The 19,059-nt window shown below is 42.0% G+C and overlaps 1 protein-coding gene and 1 long non-coding RNA gene across 10 annotated transcripts in view; both read right to left on the bottom strand.

Moving 5' to 3' along the window:
• Positions 1–3,153: 3,153 nt before the first annotated feature.
• Positions 3,154–19,059, bottom strand: part of Piezo (piezo type mechanosensitive ion channel component) — a 366,537-nt gene continuing 350,631 nt past the window's right edge. For all 9 annotated transcript variants that reach the window (XM_067091426.1, XM_067091428.1, XM_067091429.1 and 6 more), the window contains 2 exons: positions 18,151–18,271; positions 3,154–4,806 (listed from right to left, as the gene is read on the bottom strand). In XM_067091426.1, coding sequence (XP_066947527.1) covers positions 4,636–4,806; positions 18,151–18,271 — 292 coding nt within the window. In that variant the 3' untranslated portion in view covers positions 3,154–4,635. The remainder of the gene's footprint in view (positions 4,807–18,150; positions 18,272–19,059) is intronic.
• LOC136831294 (uncharacterized) lies at positions 5,970–13,317 on the bottom strand. Its single transcript, XR_010850830.1, has 2 exons — positions 12,798–13,317; positions 5,970–6,741 (listed from the first exon to the last, which is right to left on the bottom strand). It is a non-coding gene; the product is annotated as an uncharacterized lncRNA (long non-coding RNA).

The raw sequence follows: 19,059 nt of genomic DNA, 5'->3' as shown, positions 1-19,059 counted from the left end.
CTTGTCAAGAAGGAATTGGGGGGTTGGTGGAGGCCAGTTATGGATCTCTCTCTCTTGAACTGATTTGTTCACCAGACTTGCTTCAAGACGGAATCGGCCTGTTAGGTACTCGCTTCCATCAGGGAGAATGACTTCAAGCTTATGGTGGATCTGAAGGATGCGTATTTTCAAATACCCATTCATCAGTCCTCTCATAAGTACCTTCGATTTGTCCTTGGAGAACCGGCATTCCAATTCAGGATATTCTGTTTCGGGCTCTCGACCGCTCCCCAGGTGTTCATGCGAGTGTTCACCCTAGTTTCAGCTTAGGCCCATTCACATGGGATACGTCTGTTGAGGTATCTTGACAACTGGCTAGTCTTGGCGAAGTCTCGTCTGCAGTTGCTCCAAGACAGGGATAACTTTCTTGAGTTTTTCTGCGATCTGGGGGTCATAGTAAATCTTGAGAAATCCGATCTTGTGCCCAAGCAGAGGATAAATTACCTGGGCATGCTGACAGATGTGGCAGCAGCAAGAGTCTACTCCTCAGACTCTCGTATCGGCAGGTTCGGGGAAACAGCACAAACGTTCTTGTCCCAGCAGGAACATCCAGCACGGCAGTGGCAGGTTGTTCTCGGTCACCTATCGCCCTTGGAGAAGCTGGTCCCTCATGGATGCCTTCACCTTCATTCTCTCCAGTGGAGAATGAAGGAATTCTGGTCTCCAGCATGGGATCTCCCATCTTTTCCCATCCCCCTCTCGCTGAGGGTGAGACTGGACTTAGCCTGGTGGCTGGACGACAGGAACCTTAATAGGAGTGTCTCTACACACTCCCCCTCCTGAGATGCTTCTGTTCTCAGATGCTTCAAACGGGGGATGGGGCGCACACCTGGAGGAGTTGCTGATCTCAAGTGTGTGGAACCGAGAGGACAAGTGCCTTCAAATAAATGTCCTGGAACTCAAGGCAGCCTTCCTGGCCCTCCAAGAGTTTCATGAGCAAGTGATGGAACACTCAGAGGTGTTGATGAGTGACAACACCACAGTAGTGGTATACATCAACAAACAAGGAGGCCTACTGCAGTGTCTGTCTTGTTACACCAGTTGACAATGCAGGTGCAAGAGTGGGCAGCAGCCCACTCGGTAGAGCTTTCAGCCAGATACATTCCATGCAAGAGGAATGTAGTGGCAGGCATGCTCAATCACCAAGGTCAGGCGACAGGGACAGAGTGGTTCCTCCACATGGATGTCATGGAAAGGCTTTTCGATCTTTCTGGGGGACCCCATCGATTGACCTGTTTGCCACCTGGCACAACAGGAAGCTCCAGGTATTTTGCTCCATCGTTCCAAAGTCATGGGCGGCACCAGAGGATGCATTCCAACACCCATGGGACAACCTGGATGCTTACTCCTTCCACCATTCTGTTTGCTCTGTTCCGTGATGAACAAGGTAACGATCACTAAGAACCTCAGGATGATCCTGGTGGCTCCCAAATGGCCACATGCTGCATGGTATCCAGACCTGCTAGCTCTCCTCGTCGAGGTACCTACAGAAATTCCCCCCCGGTACAACCTCCTGCATCAGCCACACATAGAACTGTTACACAAGTCCGTGGAGTCACTCGCACTTCATGGCTGGAGACTATCCAACATCTCTTGCAAACAAGAGGCTTTTCGTGCCGCACAGCAACAGAGATGTCTGGATATCTGCGACAGCCCTCCACTGCAGTCTACCATGGGAAATGGGCCATCTTCTGTGATTGGTGTTGTGGACGGGGTCTCTCCCCAGTCGGAGCTAATGTTCAGCAGGTAGCGGATTTCCTCATCTTCCTTCGCTGAGAGAAGCTCCTCTCTGTCTCAGCAATTAAGGGTTATAAAGATGCCCTGGGCCTAGTCCTCTACCTGAAGGGCATAGATACCTCCTCCTCTATGGAGATATCTTTGCTGATGAAGAGCTTGGAAAAGTCTTGCCCTCCCAGAGAACTCAGGCCCCCTGCGAGGGATGTGACTCTTGTACTTAGGAGCCTGACTTGTGCACCATACGAGAGTTGTCAGACAGGGATCTGATCCTCAAGACTGTTTTCCTGCTAGCCCTGGCATCGGCGAAGAAAGTGGGTGAACTACACAGACTTTCCTATGCTGTAAAACACTCGAAGGGATGAGGATCAGTTACACTCGATTTTGTCCTGGATTTCTTAGTGAAGACTCAGAATCCATTGGTTGCTGACGCCAGATTTGAATCCTTTATGATTCCCTCTCTAGAGGACTTTGTTGATAACAATGCAGATGAGATGTCACTGTGTCCTGTAAGAGTGCTGCGGCGCTATTTGAAGAAGACTTGACATCTCCAGTCTGAGTGTCTATGACTCTTCATTAGCACTGGCTTGACTAAGAAAGAAATGTTCAGGAACACTATATCTTCCTGGCTTCATGAGACAATCAAACAGGTGTACTCCCCATCAAGCGAGGATGACTCCAGTATGTTCCGCGCGAGAGCTCATGGAGTTGATTGGTCCGTCCCTCATGTTCAGGAAGAATCTGTTGGTTCCTCAGGTCGTGTTAGACCCCTTTCACCTCCTTCCACCTTCGGGATATTGCCCACAAGTCTCTGGACACGTTTTCCTTGGGTTCTGTGGTGGCTGCTCAACAAGTTGTGTAGCTTACCTGGCTCCTCTAAGAGGACAGGTAGCATCTTGCCCAAGTGTATGGATGGTTGTGAACAAGAGAGTGTGTTGAGTGACTGGTCCTCTCCCCCTCCATCATTCCTTCAACATTACCCTCCCCTGCGGGCAGAGGTAGGTTATTGAGCCATCACAAGCTGGAACGGGCATCGATGCAGGTGAGTCATATATAACTGAGTATCCTTTTTATAACCTCTCAGATATACAGAAGCAAATCCTTCCCTCTCTAGCAAGGGGAGAGAGGGATAGACAGTGTGAACCCATTGCTTATACATGGCCACATAATTGTCTACGGCAAGATTCGACCTAACCTTTCTTCTCGAATGATGTTCCTTTCAACCCATCTATTGGAGGAAGTGCCCTGAAGTCTGACAACTGAACATACGGTTCCTATACTTCATTCATTTTGTCTGAGGTACGGTCTTCTTTCTTTTATCTCTCGACCAGGAAGAAGACCTAAGCGCGGCAAACTACCAGTCAGTTCAGAGACTCACCCAGCTTCCTCCCTCCAATAAGTAAGTCTTCCTATATAAAGACCGAAAGGTTTGTATATTGTGTAGGAACAAATGACAAAATTTTAAAGTAATTTGTATTTTTCCTAACTATACAAACCTGAGGTCTTTACAGCTTAATGCCTACCCCATGCCACCCCTCAAGACACAATTTACGTGGGCCGAAAGTAAAGTGTCGTTCTACCAACCGGGCTGGCGGGACTCTCCTCACCCGGTCGTTAGGTAATTAACTACTTTACCACTTTGTTAAAAGTTTAACGGACAGTTCCAGCTTCGCAGAAGATAATTCCTATATAAAGACCGAAAGGTTTGTATAGTTTGGAAAAATACAAATTACTTTTAAAATTTGTCTTATTACTGCACCTCCAGATCTCAAAATCACAAGATTTCAGTAACAAAAAAGTTATTTAACAGTATTTTTTTTTAGCAGATACTATACATTTCATGTCAGTAGCTCACTATTAAAGCAATATCAATGCCATGCCACGCTACATTTTTCAGAAGCCTCTATAACTATGTCATTACATTTCAAGTCAATGACTTAGAGAATAAGAATTTTCTGTCACAGTGTCTTCAGTTTTAATATTTCTAATACAGTCTTTTGAGTATTTTTACTAAAATGTTGAAGCAGTAGTATACAGCATGTCTTTTTCCCTTACAAAATCTAAAACAATAAAATTATTTCCTTTATTAGACCACCAAGTACTATTTATAAGTTTTATTTTGTGCTATACACATGCGGCTAAAAAGGAATGTTCCAGATATTTGTAAACTTACAGTATGTAATCGACTGCATTTCTAATCACCTTGATGTCTTTAACAAATCCTGTATTTTGCAAGCCATAATCATTGTATGTCAGAAAACAGTTTCTCTTTTAGTTATTATTAATTTAATAATTCTGTATAGAACCTGCTTATATATGGATCTTAAGCATTCAACCTACAGATTTTTTTAAGTGATTGAAGGTGAATGCTATTTTTACAATAGTCTAACAATACATATATTTAAGCCAACACAATTAGCCTTAATTTTCTAGACAAACACATTACAGTACACATTTTGTTCTTGAGAATGGACTATCATTCACAACTACATTTTGAACTACTGTACTTGGCCTGAAAGCATTAACTCATAAAAAGATACAGTACAAGTTTTCCTTTTCAAAGTAGAAATATTACCAAAATATTATTAACCTTGTATTCCATTTCATCTTCTAAGGAATGCATAGCAATATTTCCCCAAATATGACTATACCTATGTATAAAAGATTGTATGTGTGTTTTGTAAAATACAAAAATTCCAACTATCAAAATATGACACCTTCGAATAAGATAAAGTATCATATACAAATTTGTAACAACTTTAAACACCTTAAAGTGACTCCTTTGAAGTAAAGAGCGCATGATACAGATTATTACTATATGTATACACAATTTTTCCCTGTATTAAAATCAAAATACCCTTTTTATTCTAACTGTGGATCTGCTTCTCCATCTTCAGGCGTTTCTTCCTCTTCTGGCCTAGTCCATTTGATCAATGTCTCAGGTGACCGGAAGAGGAACACCAGTTTTGCAAACAAGTCCTCTTCTAATTCCAGTTCATTGCTTTCACGTACCAAATATATATCCAAGCAAAGCTAGAAAGAAAGTTAATATTTATTTGCAAACCATGAAAACGAACTTTCAACATAAACAATACTATAATTAAGAAAATGTCTGGTATTTTGTAACGCATATACATATATTTTGCATCGAGCTATTTTGGGAACATTTTGATTTGTAACAAGAAATCATCATAAATGCCATTGAGACTTCATTTATCTTATGTAGCACTGTAGTGTGCAAATTGTTTATATGTAGTTTCAGTGAACCTAGATGTAAAAATATCAGGTAAAAGAAATATGAAAAAAATGAGAAATTCATTAATTTGATTTCAACTTTCACAAGTACCCACCTGTTCAGGCAGCATTATTAATCAACTCTTTAGCTACTGTTCTCTGTCGCCTGTGCTGCTCATAATATCAGTCATATTATGGCGTAAACAGTGTAATCAAATATATCTTACAGTATGATATTAAATACTGTATATTCAATTTCTGTATAACTTTTCGTTAATATGGCCCCAAAGGGCGAAAGTACTGATACTTGCAATTCTACCAAGCCAGAGAATCTGTACAGCTCTTTCCCCAGTTGAAGAAATGAGTTCTAAATTTAAGATGTATTTATAAAGGATAAAAATTACTTGGATAATAATAAACCAACAGGAAAATTGAAAATTAATCTGTAAATGCTTGAGCAGGTCAAGAATCCTGAACTTGAAGGACTGAAAAGAAAATAAGAAATTTGTCCTAGTTTTGTCTGTAGCGTGTGAAAAGTGTTTAGTAAAGACAGAAAAGGGATTAAATTTGGGACTTTAAAAAATTAACAGAAAATGTGCTCTAGTAGATAGTATTGCAATGTGTCACAAATTGGTTAAAGGATTAAAAGGTATAGTGGCTGGAAGGATTTGTTTTTAAATATATATATATATATATATATATATATATATATATATATATATATATATATATATATATATATATATATATATATATATATATATATTTTTTTACGTTTTTCCGTGGTTTTAGTTTGAAATATGCTCTGTGAGACAGGTAGCAACAATTTAAGTTAATTTAGCCTTGTGATTCTGACTTCGTGGGTGGGGAAAACGTAAAAAAAAAAAGAGGAAAACAAAGGAGAATTTCATATGAGCTTAGGGCTCTTGTTACTGAGGGAAATATTACGTAAAACACGTGGGCAAATTTAAAGGAGTGTATTTACATAAATGATATCAGTACGGGAAAGAGGAACTCAAGTAGATTACTATCCTGAAGGAGATTCCTACGGGATTGAATGAAACTGGGGGATTCCAGACACGATCCGAGAAGCTTCCACGAAATAGGATCCCTCTGAAATGAGAGATATGCACATTATACGCCAGTAATGAAAATAGACAAAAGAATAATGAATTCGAAGCTGCACTGAGGGTGCCAAAGGAGTAATAAAGAATTAATACTGCCGATGCAAGAGGCGCACGGACATTAGACAAGGGAGATTTCTGGCTTTCTCTTTAAGAAAATATTACGAGACAAAAGCGTGACTGAAATGGGGCTCTTCCAGGGCACTTTACCTTAGCAGATTTTCCGAGGGCGTGTAGAAGGCGGTCCGTGGATGACTTGCGATTTCCGAGGACGAGTTTCTTCCACGTGGTGAGATGCAAGGGCTTCCGTAAAGGGGCAAGGCGATGGGGACTCCTCGAAACTCCAAGCAATGGCGTGTGGGCTCGAGGAATACGGTTGAAGGGCACGAGGAGAAGTATACTTTGGGAAGGGCCACGTGGTTAGGATGCAAGGGCATCGATGGGGCCAGGTGTTGAGGACGTCTTCACAAGTTCACTCCATATCTTCCAGCCCGCGTGTGTGTCGAGACCTCGTGGGCTTTTGCCTTTTATCCCCTCCTATGGGACAGGGGTGCGCCCAACACAGATGCTTTGACTCATTGCACCTGCTGCCCGCAGGGGAGGTTTTGGCCTGTAGGAGAAACGCCCAAGCCAGATTACTTTTGCCTCGAAGGAAAGATCTTTATCAAAAATGGGAGCGCTTTAATCTTTTAAACCCTTGGTTTTAAGTCGATAGACAGATGGTCTATCGATCGGCCGGCTGGCAGTAAATGAAACACAACAACCAACAACAACAAAGGAGGGGGGGGGAGGCAATTTGCTAGCGAATTCTTGCTAATCATAATACCTCCCCATACAAGATGATGTACATACCTCCTTCGGGTGTGTACATCGATATTCAAGAATGAGCGGCAAATGCTTTACGTTACTCTACATTCTGCCTTGCAATGAACTTTACTCCTAAGGGTTTTATGAAGCTGAGACATTACTTTTAATAACACATTGGGACAATTTTCGTTAACAGAACGCAAAGTGATTTAAACACTTGCAAAAGAATAATTACTTTAGATTTGGTTACCCACTGGTAACTTTATAATGTGACTCGAACAATTGTGAATTATAGGACCAAGTATATGAGGCTATGGCCAACAAATGAAAAGAAAGAATTAAAATACACGGTTACTTAATTTTAGATAAAATGCATGCGGTTAGTACAATCTGCCTTGAAGAGGCTGTGTAAATGAAAAACAGCGTTTATTTTTTGTAAATGACATCCCCTTTTACGCGATACTGTAATGACTATACATATTCGCATTGATAATTTATCTTCGTTTTAACGCATTTTGTTTAGCCGGCCCCACACGGATTTTGACAGCCGTATGCGGGCGAGAGTATTCAGCGAGGTTTTAATTCGCTAACCTTAAACTACGCTAATTTTATGCGTCCACTGCCTACTCAATGTTATGACGGGCGAGCAGACAAAAGATGTGGGTCTTATAATGGAAGGGGGAAAAGGGATAATAATAACAAAAGGAAAATTACCAAGACATTACGAATGAAACTTGACCGCATATGAAAAGGCGGGACACGTCCCTCAGAGCTTACAAAAGGGGCATTTAAATCACAAGGGCAAGAGTTTATGACTCATGATTCATTAAAATAAAGATAACTAAATGACTAAAAGAAAGTAAATGATATTGGCAGAAGAGCTAAGGGAAAAAGAGTGAGGGTTTTATTGTGTTAGGCGGGAATTTATCGTCCTTTGCCTATAAATTACGGCCCGGACTATCACTTCAGTCCCAGGGCGAGGAAAGTGCACCCAAGGGCGCAACTCCTTCAGGAGGGCTGACACGCACGCCCGGTGCCAAGGTATGGGCGCAAGGGCGTGCCACTTCTCACTCTGTTATTCTTAATGATTTATACATTGTGTGGGGAATGGTATCCCGTATTTAATTGCCTCTTGTGGGGATAATTTAAGGAAGATTAGTAGAGGATGGTAAGAGATAGCAGTTCCTGAGGAACGGAAGAAGATAGAGGAGGGTCTGACATCCCCTTCTGGATTAGGGGTGCCAAGACCTTCGAAAATGAAATGGTGGCACAGGTGCCATGGGAGCTCTAGAGCTCTTTGTAAATTACCTGGAATGTCCCACGCCCGTGGTAATTTCGCCTCGAGTCTTTCTTAATGGGACAGTCGTCCTCGGCCGGGAAGCGGAGGGCCCGCGACCGGAGGGCGGCACGGAGTACCACCTGGGCCTGCTGATGCGACAGCTGACGCAGGAGTGTTCCGTCGCGGGTTCTACCATGATCCGTCAGGCTCTTGTAGTTCATCGGCCAAGTGAGATATGGCAGAATCCTGACTTGCAATTGCGTCGGCGACGGGCTGAGGCAGAGAGGAGGCGGTCGGGGGTGGCGTGAGCGGCTCGCAGGTATCGATGACCAGCTCAGGCACGGGTTGCGAGGCCGCACCTGCAGGTGAGCTTCCGCGGTGGTCGGGAGGAACCGTCTCTCTGACCGACGCTGGTAGCGGTGCCAGGCCGGGGGAAGAGAGGGGGTCCTGAGTTGGATCCCGCGAATGGAGATCGGCGTAGCGCTCTGGCGCTGGCACTAGGGCAGAGTCAGGCGCTATCAGAGGTTTCTTGGGCTCGTCGGTCAGGACGGACGAAGCTTGGCCCTGCTCGGGGCATGCAAGTGGCACCGGCAGGAATTTGGCATCTCCTGAAGGGAGATCTGATTGGGGCCCTGGCACTGGCACTGAGGCAGGGCCGGGCACTTGAAGTGGATCGGGAACCGATCGAGGGGGCCACTGTACATCGTACTCAGGTGGCACTGGTGGGGACTGCACGTCCTTCTGGTACCCAGGGGGCGCCAGTCTTGGCTGAGGGAGAAGCGGGGGAGGATTACTCGCGTCCGCTGAATGACTCGGGAATGTGGACCCCTAGATTGTCGTGATTTCGGCAGGGACTGGAAGTCCTGTCCCAGGATGACGTCATAGCCTCCGGGGAGATGGCTTGCTACTGCAAGATTGCACATTTTGGATTGGTGAGGTCGTGAGACTCTCAATTGGACCGTAGGGAGTATCATCTTAAATTGATTTATTCCCTCGATCGTGACGAGTTTTCGTCTATTGACAATAGCTCCGTGAGGGAACTCTGTCCCTTCGGATGAGGGAGATTTGCGCGCCCGAGTCTTGAAAGCAGTGACTCGGCGCGGCTCGCTACCTCGTGGAGGGGCCACGTATACAGGCCCTTCGGCGGGAGGGCCTAATGACTGGGGATCTGTGACGGCCAAGGCGACGGTGGGAGTAGTTGATTTATTATTGCGTGGGCATTTCGCCCATGCGGGAGAATGGCCATAGACCTTGCACGCCGTGCAAAGGTCTGGCTAAAGTCTTTCCGCTGCCCCTGTGGAGGGCGCAGGCGAGTTATTTGTCGGTTTTCCGGGAGAGAGAGGAGCCGGTTTCTTGTTCCGGCACTGTTCGGAGGAATGCCCGTTTTCTTGCAATAATGGCAAGTTATGGGCTTGCCCGAGTTCCCATTTTTGTGGGAATTTGAACCTCCGAGGAGGGACGGGGATCTATCTTCCGCCCCATGGATCCTTCTTGAGGGTGGTGAGTTTCCCACATGTCTGCTATTCGGCAACACTCGGTGAGTGTTGCCGGGCTTTTTCCACTATATGAGTGGCGAGGGCAGGAGGGGCGTAGCGCAGGAAATGCTCAATTTAAACCGCTCGAGTACCTCGGCGGTGTTAGTGGCTCCTTCGAATCGAGCCATTTTGTCAACGCCCACTCCGAATGGTACGCCCAATCGGACCAAGTCTGGCCTGCTTCTCTGGGCTGCTCTCTCCAACGTCTCTCCACCGCTCGGGGTAATCTCGCACGCCTTCAGAACTGCTTGGCGTGACGGCTTCCCAGTTCCCCGATCGTCGGCGGGAAGGGCGTGGTAGGCAACTAGGGCCTTTCCGCCCAGGAATTTAGTGAGAACAAGGGAGAGTTCCGCGGGGGAGAGATCGCAGCACTCCAGGACTCGTTCGGCCCTTTCAAGCCATACTTCAGGCTCGGACTCCGTCCATTTTGGCATGAACGAGTGAGCTTGGCTGAGGGCACTCATTCCCGCGGCAGGGGGCGGGGGGGTGGCGTGCTGTCGTTCTAGCACCTGGAGCTCATGGGCGTGTTCTCTCTCTCTCTCCTCACGTTCTCTCTCCCTCTCTGCACGTTCTTTATCCTTCTCTGCACGTTCTTTTTCCTCCCGTTGTTCTTGAGCGATTCTTTCCCTCTCCCTCTCTTCACGTTCTCTCTCCCTCTCTTCACGTTCTCTTGCTCTCTCCGCCTTGGCATCGTCCACTCGTTCTTGAACCCATGCTCTCAGATCTTGCCCCGATAGTCCCATGTCCTTCCCAGCGGACATGTAGAATTTGAAATCCTCGTTTTGTTGGGCTCTGGTATTAGCCATTTTGAAATAATGGTTATATGATATGTCTGAAAAGACTCAGGTTGTCTGAAAAGACTCAATTGCAGGAATCTGAAACACTCAATGGTTCAGACTGCAGGAGAATGGATCTGTCTGAATAAGACAGGTGATTAGTAAGTCTGAGGAGACTTTTTGTTAAAATTTGATATGTCTTGGAAAGACGTGGTTGTTCTTGGCGAACGAATTTTAATATGTGTCTCGGAAGACGTAGTTGGATTTTGTCACGCTCGGACTTGGCCGGCTGTAGCGTGAAGTTAAGGAGTTGTTCTAACGAACTAGAATGATCAGTCCCGTAAGGGCTTAGATGTGTGTGAACTACACTATATAATGTCTCAAAAGGACTTAATTTTAGGTTCCAGCGGAATGAGAAATTCTCGCCACGCATGACGAGAATTTTAGGAGTCTCTGAGGACTGGAATTTGGAGGAATTCTCGCCACGTGCGACGTAGAATTTTAGGAGTCTCTGAGGACTGGAATTTGGAGAAATTCTCGCCACGTGCGACGTAGAATTTTAGGAGTCTCTGAGGACTGGAATTTGGAGAAATTCTCGCCACGCATGCGACGTAGAATTTTAGGAGTCTCTGAGGACTGGAATTTGGAGAAATTCTCGCCACGTGCGACGTAGAATTTTAGGAGTCTCTAAGGACTGGAATTTGGAGAAATTCTCGCCACGTGCGACGTAGAATTTTAGGAGTCACTTAGGACTTGGAATTTGTGGAATTTGGAGGAATTCTCGCCACGTCGACATAGAATTTTAGGAGTCACTTAGGACTTGGAATTACGATTCGTCCCTTAGGACTTAGAAATTACTAACGGGAAACCCAAAGAGAAATGAATGGGGAAAAAAAAAAAATGCTACACACGCGGGCATGGGCGGGGGTGGGGGTGCAGGTCGTTTGGCCAACACCGGAGGTATTTTTAGATTCTGGGTGAATGAACCCGTATATTTATATACCGTCTGGGATTCCGGAGAATTTCCCAGTCGTCTGAGAGGATAACAGTACAACGGCCTAGTAATTTTCCCTATAAGCGGAGTTTAAATTTCGCTTTCCTAACACCTAACTCGAATTCTAACTACACTGAGAGAATTTCAGCAATGCAAGCTGACTTCGTCGTGTCCCACGTGGGAATTTATTCGCGCCTAAATAACAGTTCGCTAATTCGAAAATGCGAAGTAAAAGTTATCACAGAGGAATTTATTTCGCACTATTCCTCGAAGCAAGAATATGGCAAAGATTTTAACACAGGAATTTTCGCACTATTCCTCGAAGCAAAAGATATGGCAAAGATTTTAACACAGAGGAATTTCGCACTATTCCTCAAAGCAAAGGATGGTTAGCACTGGTTATTTCCTAACTACCTATCCTGAAAGGCATGCATTAACGAATCTAATACGGCGGTTCTTTTCTCTCAGTGATTGCATGCGTCCCTATTTCTAATTCCTAGGAACAGTCACGATTGTAAAAAGGTTTTGCTAAGATTAACACATTACTTACGTGGAATTTTCTGGATCTGTGTGCTGGTTTTACACAAAAGAATCGTAATTGTCTCGTACCCAGCTTAGCTTTGCTAATAGCTGATCTGGCAAGTTGCAAATGCAATAAAGCAACACTAGGGGAACTGCAACTGCAAAACGAGATCTATGGCCAGGTCGCCATTTTTACGTTTTTCCGTGGTTTTAGTTTGAAATATGCTCTGTGAGACAGGTAGCAACAATTTAAGTTAATTTAGCCTTGTGATTCTGACTTCGTGGGTACGGGAAAACGTAAAAAAAGAGGAAAACAAAGGAGAATTTCATATGAGCTTAGGGCTCTTGTTACTGAGGGAAATATTACGTAAAACACGTGGGCAAATTTAAAGGAGTGTATTTACATAAATGATATCAGTACGGGAAAGAGGAACTCAAGTAGATTACTATCCTGAAGGAGATTCCTACGGGATTGAATGAAACTGGGGGATTCCAGACACGATCCGAGAAGCTTCCACGAAATAGGATCCCTCTGAAATGAGAGATATGCACATTATACGCCAGTAATGAAAATAGACAAAAGAATAATGAATTCGAAGCTGCACTGAGGGTGCCAAAGGAGTAATAAAGAATTAATACTGCCGATGCAAGAGGCGCACGGACATTAGACAAGGGAGATTTCTGGCTTTCTCTTTAAGAAAATATTACGAGACAAAAGCGTGACTGAAATGGGGCTCTTCCAGGGCACTTTACCTTAGCAGATTTTCCGAGGGCGTGTAGAAGGCGGTCCGTGGATGACTTGCGATTTCCGAGGACGAGTTTCTTCCACGTGGTGAGATGCAAGGGCTTCCGTAAAGGGCAAGGCGATGGGGACTCCTCGAAACTCCAAGCAATGGCGTGTGGGCTCGAGGAATACGGTTGAAGGGCACGAGGAGAAGTATACTTTGGGAAGGGCCACGTGGTTAGGATGCAAGGGCATCGATGGGGCCAGGTGTTGAGGACGTCTTCACAAGTTCACTCCATATCTTCCAGCCCGCGTGTGTGTCGAGACCTCGTGGGCTTTTGCCTTTTATCCCCTCCTATGGGACAGGGGTGCGCCCAACACAGATGCTTTGACTCATTGCACCTGCTGCCCGCAGGGGAGGTTTTGGCCTGTAGGAGAAACGCCCAAGCCAGATTACTTTTGCCTCGAAGGAAAGATCTTTATCAAAAATGGGAGCGCCTTTAATCTTTTAAACCCTTGGTTTTAAGTCGATAGACAGATGGTCTATCGATCGGCCGCTGGCAGTAAATGAAACACAACAACAACCAACAACAACAAAGGAGGGGGAGGGAGGCAATTTGCTAGCGAATTCTTGCTAATCATAATAATATATATATATATATATATATATATATATATATATATATATATATATTAAATCTTATTTGATGCATTGCATAAAATGAAAATCCTGAAGATTCAGAAAAATTTCTTTTTTAGGATTTGTTTCCAATAGTTGACATATGTTGTGGGTTGAAAACAGGGCAATGTTCTGTATTCTCTGTATCTGGGGATAGGGTCATGGGTTTTTCATCAAATACCCATGGGTCAAATGAAGATTACTTCAATGGGGCTTGCTTTCTGGCATGAAGGACATCACAAACCAAAAGTTAGTTTAGTTTATTTTCATTTGTTTTGTCAGATTCATTATTTCAAAATATCTGCCAATTACAAATATGATAGGATTTTAGAGATAATAAGGTTGTAAAGTCCCCGCTCAACGGGTTTTCTATGAAGAACCTCCTGTTTTCTACGGTGCGTTCACACCTGACCCTAGGTCGTGGTACTCAGCCTTATCATCATTATGTAACTGTACATTTTTTACCTATTCATTTTTGCCCTTATACTTAGTGTATGTGCCAGAGTATTTTTGTGTTTAATCTACTATTGTTAATCATCACGTTATCTGTATGTACCTGTCCTGTTTTGTGTAGAGAATAGTTTTGACCTCGGGTCACTTGTATATTTTTTGTACTGACGTCCGCGTATACGCCGACATCCACACAACGGGCCGCTTCCTCAATAAACCTTTACGGGCTGCTCTATGAGCAAGAGCACGTGCTGGCATAAGGCCAGCTTAATAAAAAAAAATCAATAAACTAGCAGTTCTTGTCTCCTGCTCTTTCTTTCGCACCCTCTCACAAGGTATTGCCAACAAGAACTGATATATTTGTTTTTGTGATAGTAGTTGCAGCTTTGGTTGCTTGGGTTTTAGAGATAGTAAAATATCACAAACAGGAACAGATATACTTGATTGATTGGTGATTAATTCAGTTTTGGCTGATTTATGAGCATTCTTTTGACCTTTAATGAAGTATGCACATATGCTGCCACTATTACACGTTGTTCTATTGTGTGTCAATATTTACTACACTTGCACTGAAGAGTTTTAAGTAGATATGGTCCCAGCTATCTGTTTTGGCTCGAACTTCAAGTTTCAGAAGACTCTGTACATTGAATTTAAATTTTGCCACTTTAATAACACATTATTGCTTTTATTGTTTAGTAATGTAGATTTAACAGTTCATGTTATAACTTCTTTGAAGAGGCATAATATGGTAATTTTTATCTATCAGTTCATCTTCATTTTTGAGTAATGTAACATTATTCTGCCCCACACGAGATACTAATAAATTTGAAAACCTTGTTTCCAAGCTTCAAAGACTGGTACAGGTTTCACAAAAGATATCTATATAAACCTTGAAAAATTATCATTCGAAAATGGGGATCAAAATAAGGTTTGGTATTGTCTGAATGTTTACATTTTCTTGATATGTATATCCATATGACTTCAATGAGCTATAAGAAGTTTATTTGTTTTGATTTGATTTTTGGACAGGGGGTGAAGAAGTTTCCCTTTATGTGTTTTTGGTCTTCACTGTTCAGTGCATTTTATGTATATACTAAACTTTTGCTATTATAAGCTTTCCCGGTATTTTCCCGTGCTTGCCATAAAGCTAATCTTTCTCACGGGCTGCCCTAGGCTAACAACCAGTTATATGCAAATACTCCCAGTCCCTTGAAGATTGTCAGTCTGATGAGATTGGATTCAACACTAAGTATAGAGCTTAGCAACAGTGCTCAACCACATCAGCTAATCAGTTTTTCAGGTGGGATGTCGTGCTGTCCAACCTCATATTCATACATGTTTTATGAGGAAACAGTCATAGCCTAACTGTGCATGGATCATTAACCATTATTAAGATTGGGTAAGGATAGAAAACAGGAGCAGGTAAGAGGCAGGAAAGTCTAGCTAATTTAGTTAACAGGCAACAACCTAGTGTTTACTTATACATATCTATGAAAACCCTTACAATGGCAAGAATCTAGTACAGTAGGGGGTGAGGGAGGTTAAAATGTCACCAATGAGCCATATAACATGCTCTTGCACTATTGCACAATATCCTTGAGACTGAACAGACACATATGATTGGCACCCTAGCCCCTGTTCACCATCATGGGATGTAGAATTACCAGACAAATGGCTACTGATCATTCGGGAGGTTGAACTATGGGGCCTTCAAACTGTTCATCCTAAACTCCCAGAGATGATAAGTTTGATTGTACATAGAATATCTGTCAACCTCTGAGTGGGACTTGTACTTGATACCACCTCCGATTTTAGCAAATGTGCTGGCATGAGCAAGACGGCAAGTAGCAGCTGGTTACATAGATCCAGATATTAAGCGAGGACTTAAAAATATAAAAATTACTGGCAATGCAGTGTTCACCATTGAAGTGGTGGCTGTCTGATTCCCAAAAAATTTGAAATAGTTGATTAACGGGCAAGGATACCTTCCAGAACACATTTTCAAATGTGATGAACTTTAAGTATGACTGTTAGTTCCACCTCATTTAATAGGATATAAACCCTTACACAATCCGACCTCTTAAATCAGACACTCTGTTTTCCGGGAACTACCATGATCTGGGATATATCTGAATCAGCCGCCATTAGTTCTTGGGCAGCTACCAGGGCAGCGCCACATGCTGTTTCAGTTTTTGAATTTTTCTGGATTGCACAACTGAAGCTTGCTCTGTAAATACGCAAGCACAGTTTGTTTCCAACAAAAAACATTCTTTGAAACTCAAAAATATACAGCATACAAAAGAGCCGTAATTGGTGTATATACTCGTGTATCATCTAATCTCGTGTATCGTGGAATCATTAAAATTACGTCCAAAAACATGATTTCATCATATACATCGTGTATTGTGCAAAACTGATTTTCAATAGATTACACTAGGTTGTGCTTTCCATGCCTGTCTCAGGTTTTGTATATACCACTGATAATGCATATATCTGAGTAGCAAATAGGCCTAGAAGCAAAATTTAATTAGGTCAAATGCAAATCTTCATACATTAAATCAGGCTTACTAACCTTGTGACTTGTCTAAGAATTCACTACTCTTTCTTATAATTAACAACTACTTATTACTGTGTGCAAGACAATAGGATAAATAAAAACAAGTACAGTCAACCCCCAACTATTCATAGCTTCACCTAATCCCGGGTTTTTCTGTGGAACATATCTCCAAGTTGCCTGTATTCACGGAAAATTCGCCTATTCGCAGGTTTTTTCATAGGGCAATATTCACTAATTACTGTATTTTCATATTATTTTCATGACTAAATAAATTTTTTATAAAAAATATTTACTAATTTTCAAATATTAATATTAATGTAAACAGCAAAATATCAATAAAATGTGTTTTTTAATGCATATTTAAATATTTCTGGTTTGTAAGTTTTGCCCTGGTAATAAACCAGTTTTCTCCTCTCCTTATAGGAGGGACCTCCTTATGGTGAACCCTCTCAGTGGCTATAGCTCCCTAAACCAGTTTTCTTACCTCGTATAGCACATACAGCTACTCTGTTCAGAAATGATATTGAAGTGATTTAAGGTATATTTAGTGTTTGAACTATTAAAATAGGTAGTTATATGCATTTCAGACGAGAGGTCTTTGGCGTTTGAACTATTAAAATAAGCATTTATAGAAGATGTGTCAAGTATTCGCGGATTTTAGCTTTTCGCAGGAGGTTGTAGTCCCTGTTCCCCATGAATACCAGGGGCTGACTGTACTGACATAAACAATTGAATCAAGAAATAGCGGTTTGCTGATGTCAGTTACCGTAACTGTTGGTATATGAAGAATGTGGTATGTTTGATGTACAAGAAAGACTTTGCTTATGTTCACTGCATTTATTCCCTTGTACCCTTATAGTGAATATTTCATTCTTATGTTAATATACCATTAAAATACCTCACTTATCAACAATAATGTTTATATGTTTATGTGCAACTCACGCCTCCTTAAAGTATGTATGTACTACAATATAACATATAATTATTTGCACTCTTATTTCAAGCATTATTCTGGTCAAAATTTGAAGAAAGCTTAAACAGAAAGAAGTATGAGTAGGGTATGAAATGAAAAGTTTACACTTTGGCCATAATACTGAAGGTCTTAGCTAGCTTATATTTTTATTTTCTCACTCTCATTAAATTCCAAGATCAGAAAATACAGTAAACCCCAGACAAATAGCTAAAATCCGCGAATACTTAAAATCCCTCTAAAAACACTTAGAACTGCTTATTTTGATAGTTTAAAAAAAAAAAACTCTAAAAATGCTTATACCTGAGTATTTTAATAGTTTTATCACAAAAAGTGCATTTAGTCATGAAAATGATATGAAAATACAGTAATCAGAGAATATTTCTCAGTGAAAAATACAGCGAATGGGTGAATTTTCCGCGAATAATGGGTAGATACGTTCCACAAAGAAATCCGCGAATACGTGAGTCCGCAAATAGTGAGACACGAACACGGGGTGTTTACTGTAATTCAGTATGATGCTGTTTAAGAAGACCTATTTTAAATATCTTATAAAAGTCTATAAACAACCTTGAAATGTGCTGGGCCTCTTGGTATAATTAAAAATGATTCATTTGCATTACAATATGGATGCCTGCCTAACAACTTACTGTATTTCAGTGTATTTTTAAAATGCAGAGTGGGAAATTTAAGCTACTGTGCACACTTGGAAATCAGTAAACTTACCTGGAGAATTCGATCAACATTGGGTAGATCTTCAAACATAATTTTAAGGGCTGACCCAGCAAAGTAACCTCTTAGCATCTTCCCAGCGACAAGTACCAGCGTGGTGTACATTCCAACAATCCTGATAAATAGAATTTCATTTAGTAATTGCTTATATGGAATTCAATGACCAGAGAAAAAAATAACAAGTAAGAGAACAGAATGTAATAGTGTATCATAGGCATAACACTGTTATTCACATCAGATAAACGAGTCTAGTGTTAACTAATGTAATTACAGCAGTACAGTGACGCTTCATATTCGTCATTAATTGGTTCTGGAAGGCACGACGAGTGACGAAAATGATGAGCACCAAATGAATTTTTCCCATAAGGAGTAAGGTAAATTAACTGGTGCCAGACCCCCAGAAAATGCTGTTTTTTAAGATATTTTATGCATTGATGGGCTTGCATTTTAATTTTTGCAACTAAATACATGATCATACATAAAAAATAGATTATACAAATAAATACTGTATATAGTTACTACATTTTACCTGTAATGAGAAGAGCTGATGGCATAAGGAGATGGTAGTGAGGAAGGTAATGAGAAGGAAGATATTGTTTGGAAGGAGAGTTCCCTTCCAATAAAACTTTGGGCACTTCCACTTTTGGTGTCCCCCCCCCCTTTTCAATTTCCTATCTCTTATCACCACTGAGCCTTGATGGACTCAACAGGTTTAATTTTCACGAAAAATCTATCTACAGTAGTATTGTTTGCTTTTGATGTCTTTTCAGAATGCTTCTTAAGTGGGATACTGTCATCACTCAACAAATTTACATTCCGGCTTATTAGGGTGATGTTTTTTCACAAAATTTGCACTTCACACATTTTGCACAAATTTCTTTTATTAATGAACTAGGGACCTTC

Source organism: Macrobrachium rosenbergii, chromosome 48 (genome assembly GCF_040412425.1).
Source record: "Macrobrachium rosenbergii isolate ZJJX-2024 chromosome 48, ASM4041242v1, whole genome shotgun sequence".
Lineage (NCBI taxonomy): Eukaryota > Metazoa > Arthropoda > Malacostraca > Decapoda > Palaemonidae > Macrobrachium > Macrobrachium rosenbergii.
Note: the sequence above shows the minus strand (reverse complement) of the source record. Positions and strands in the feature narration are given on the sequence as shown.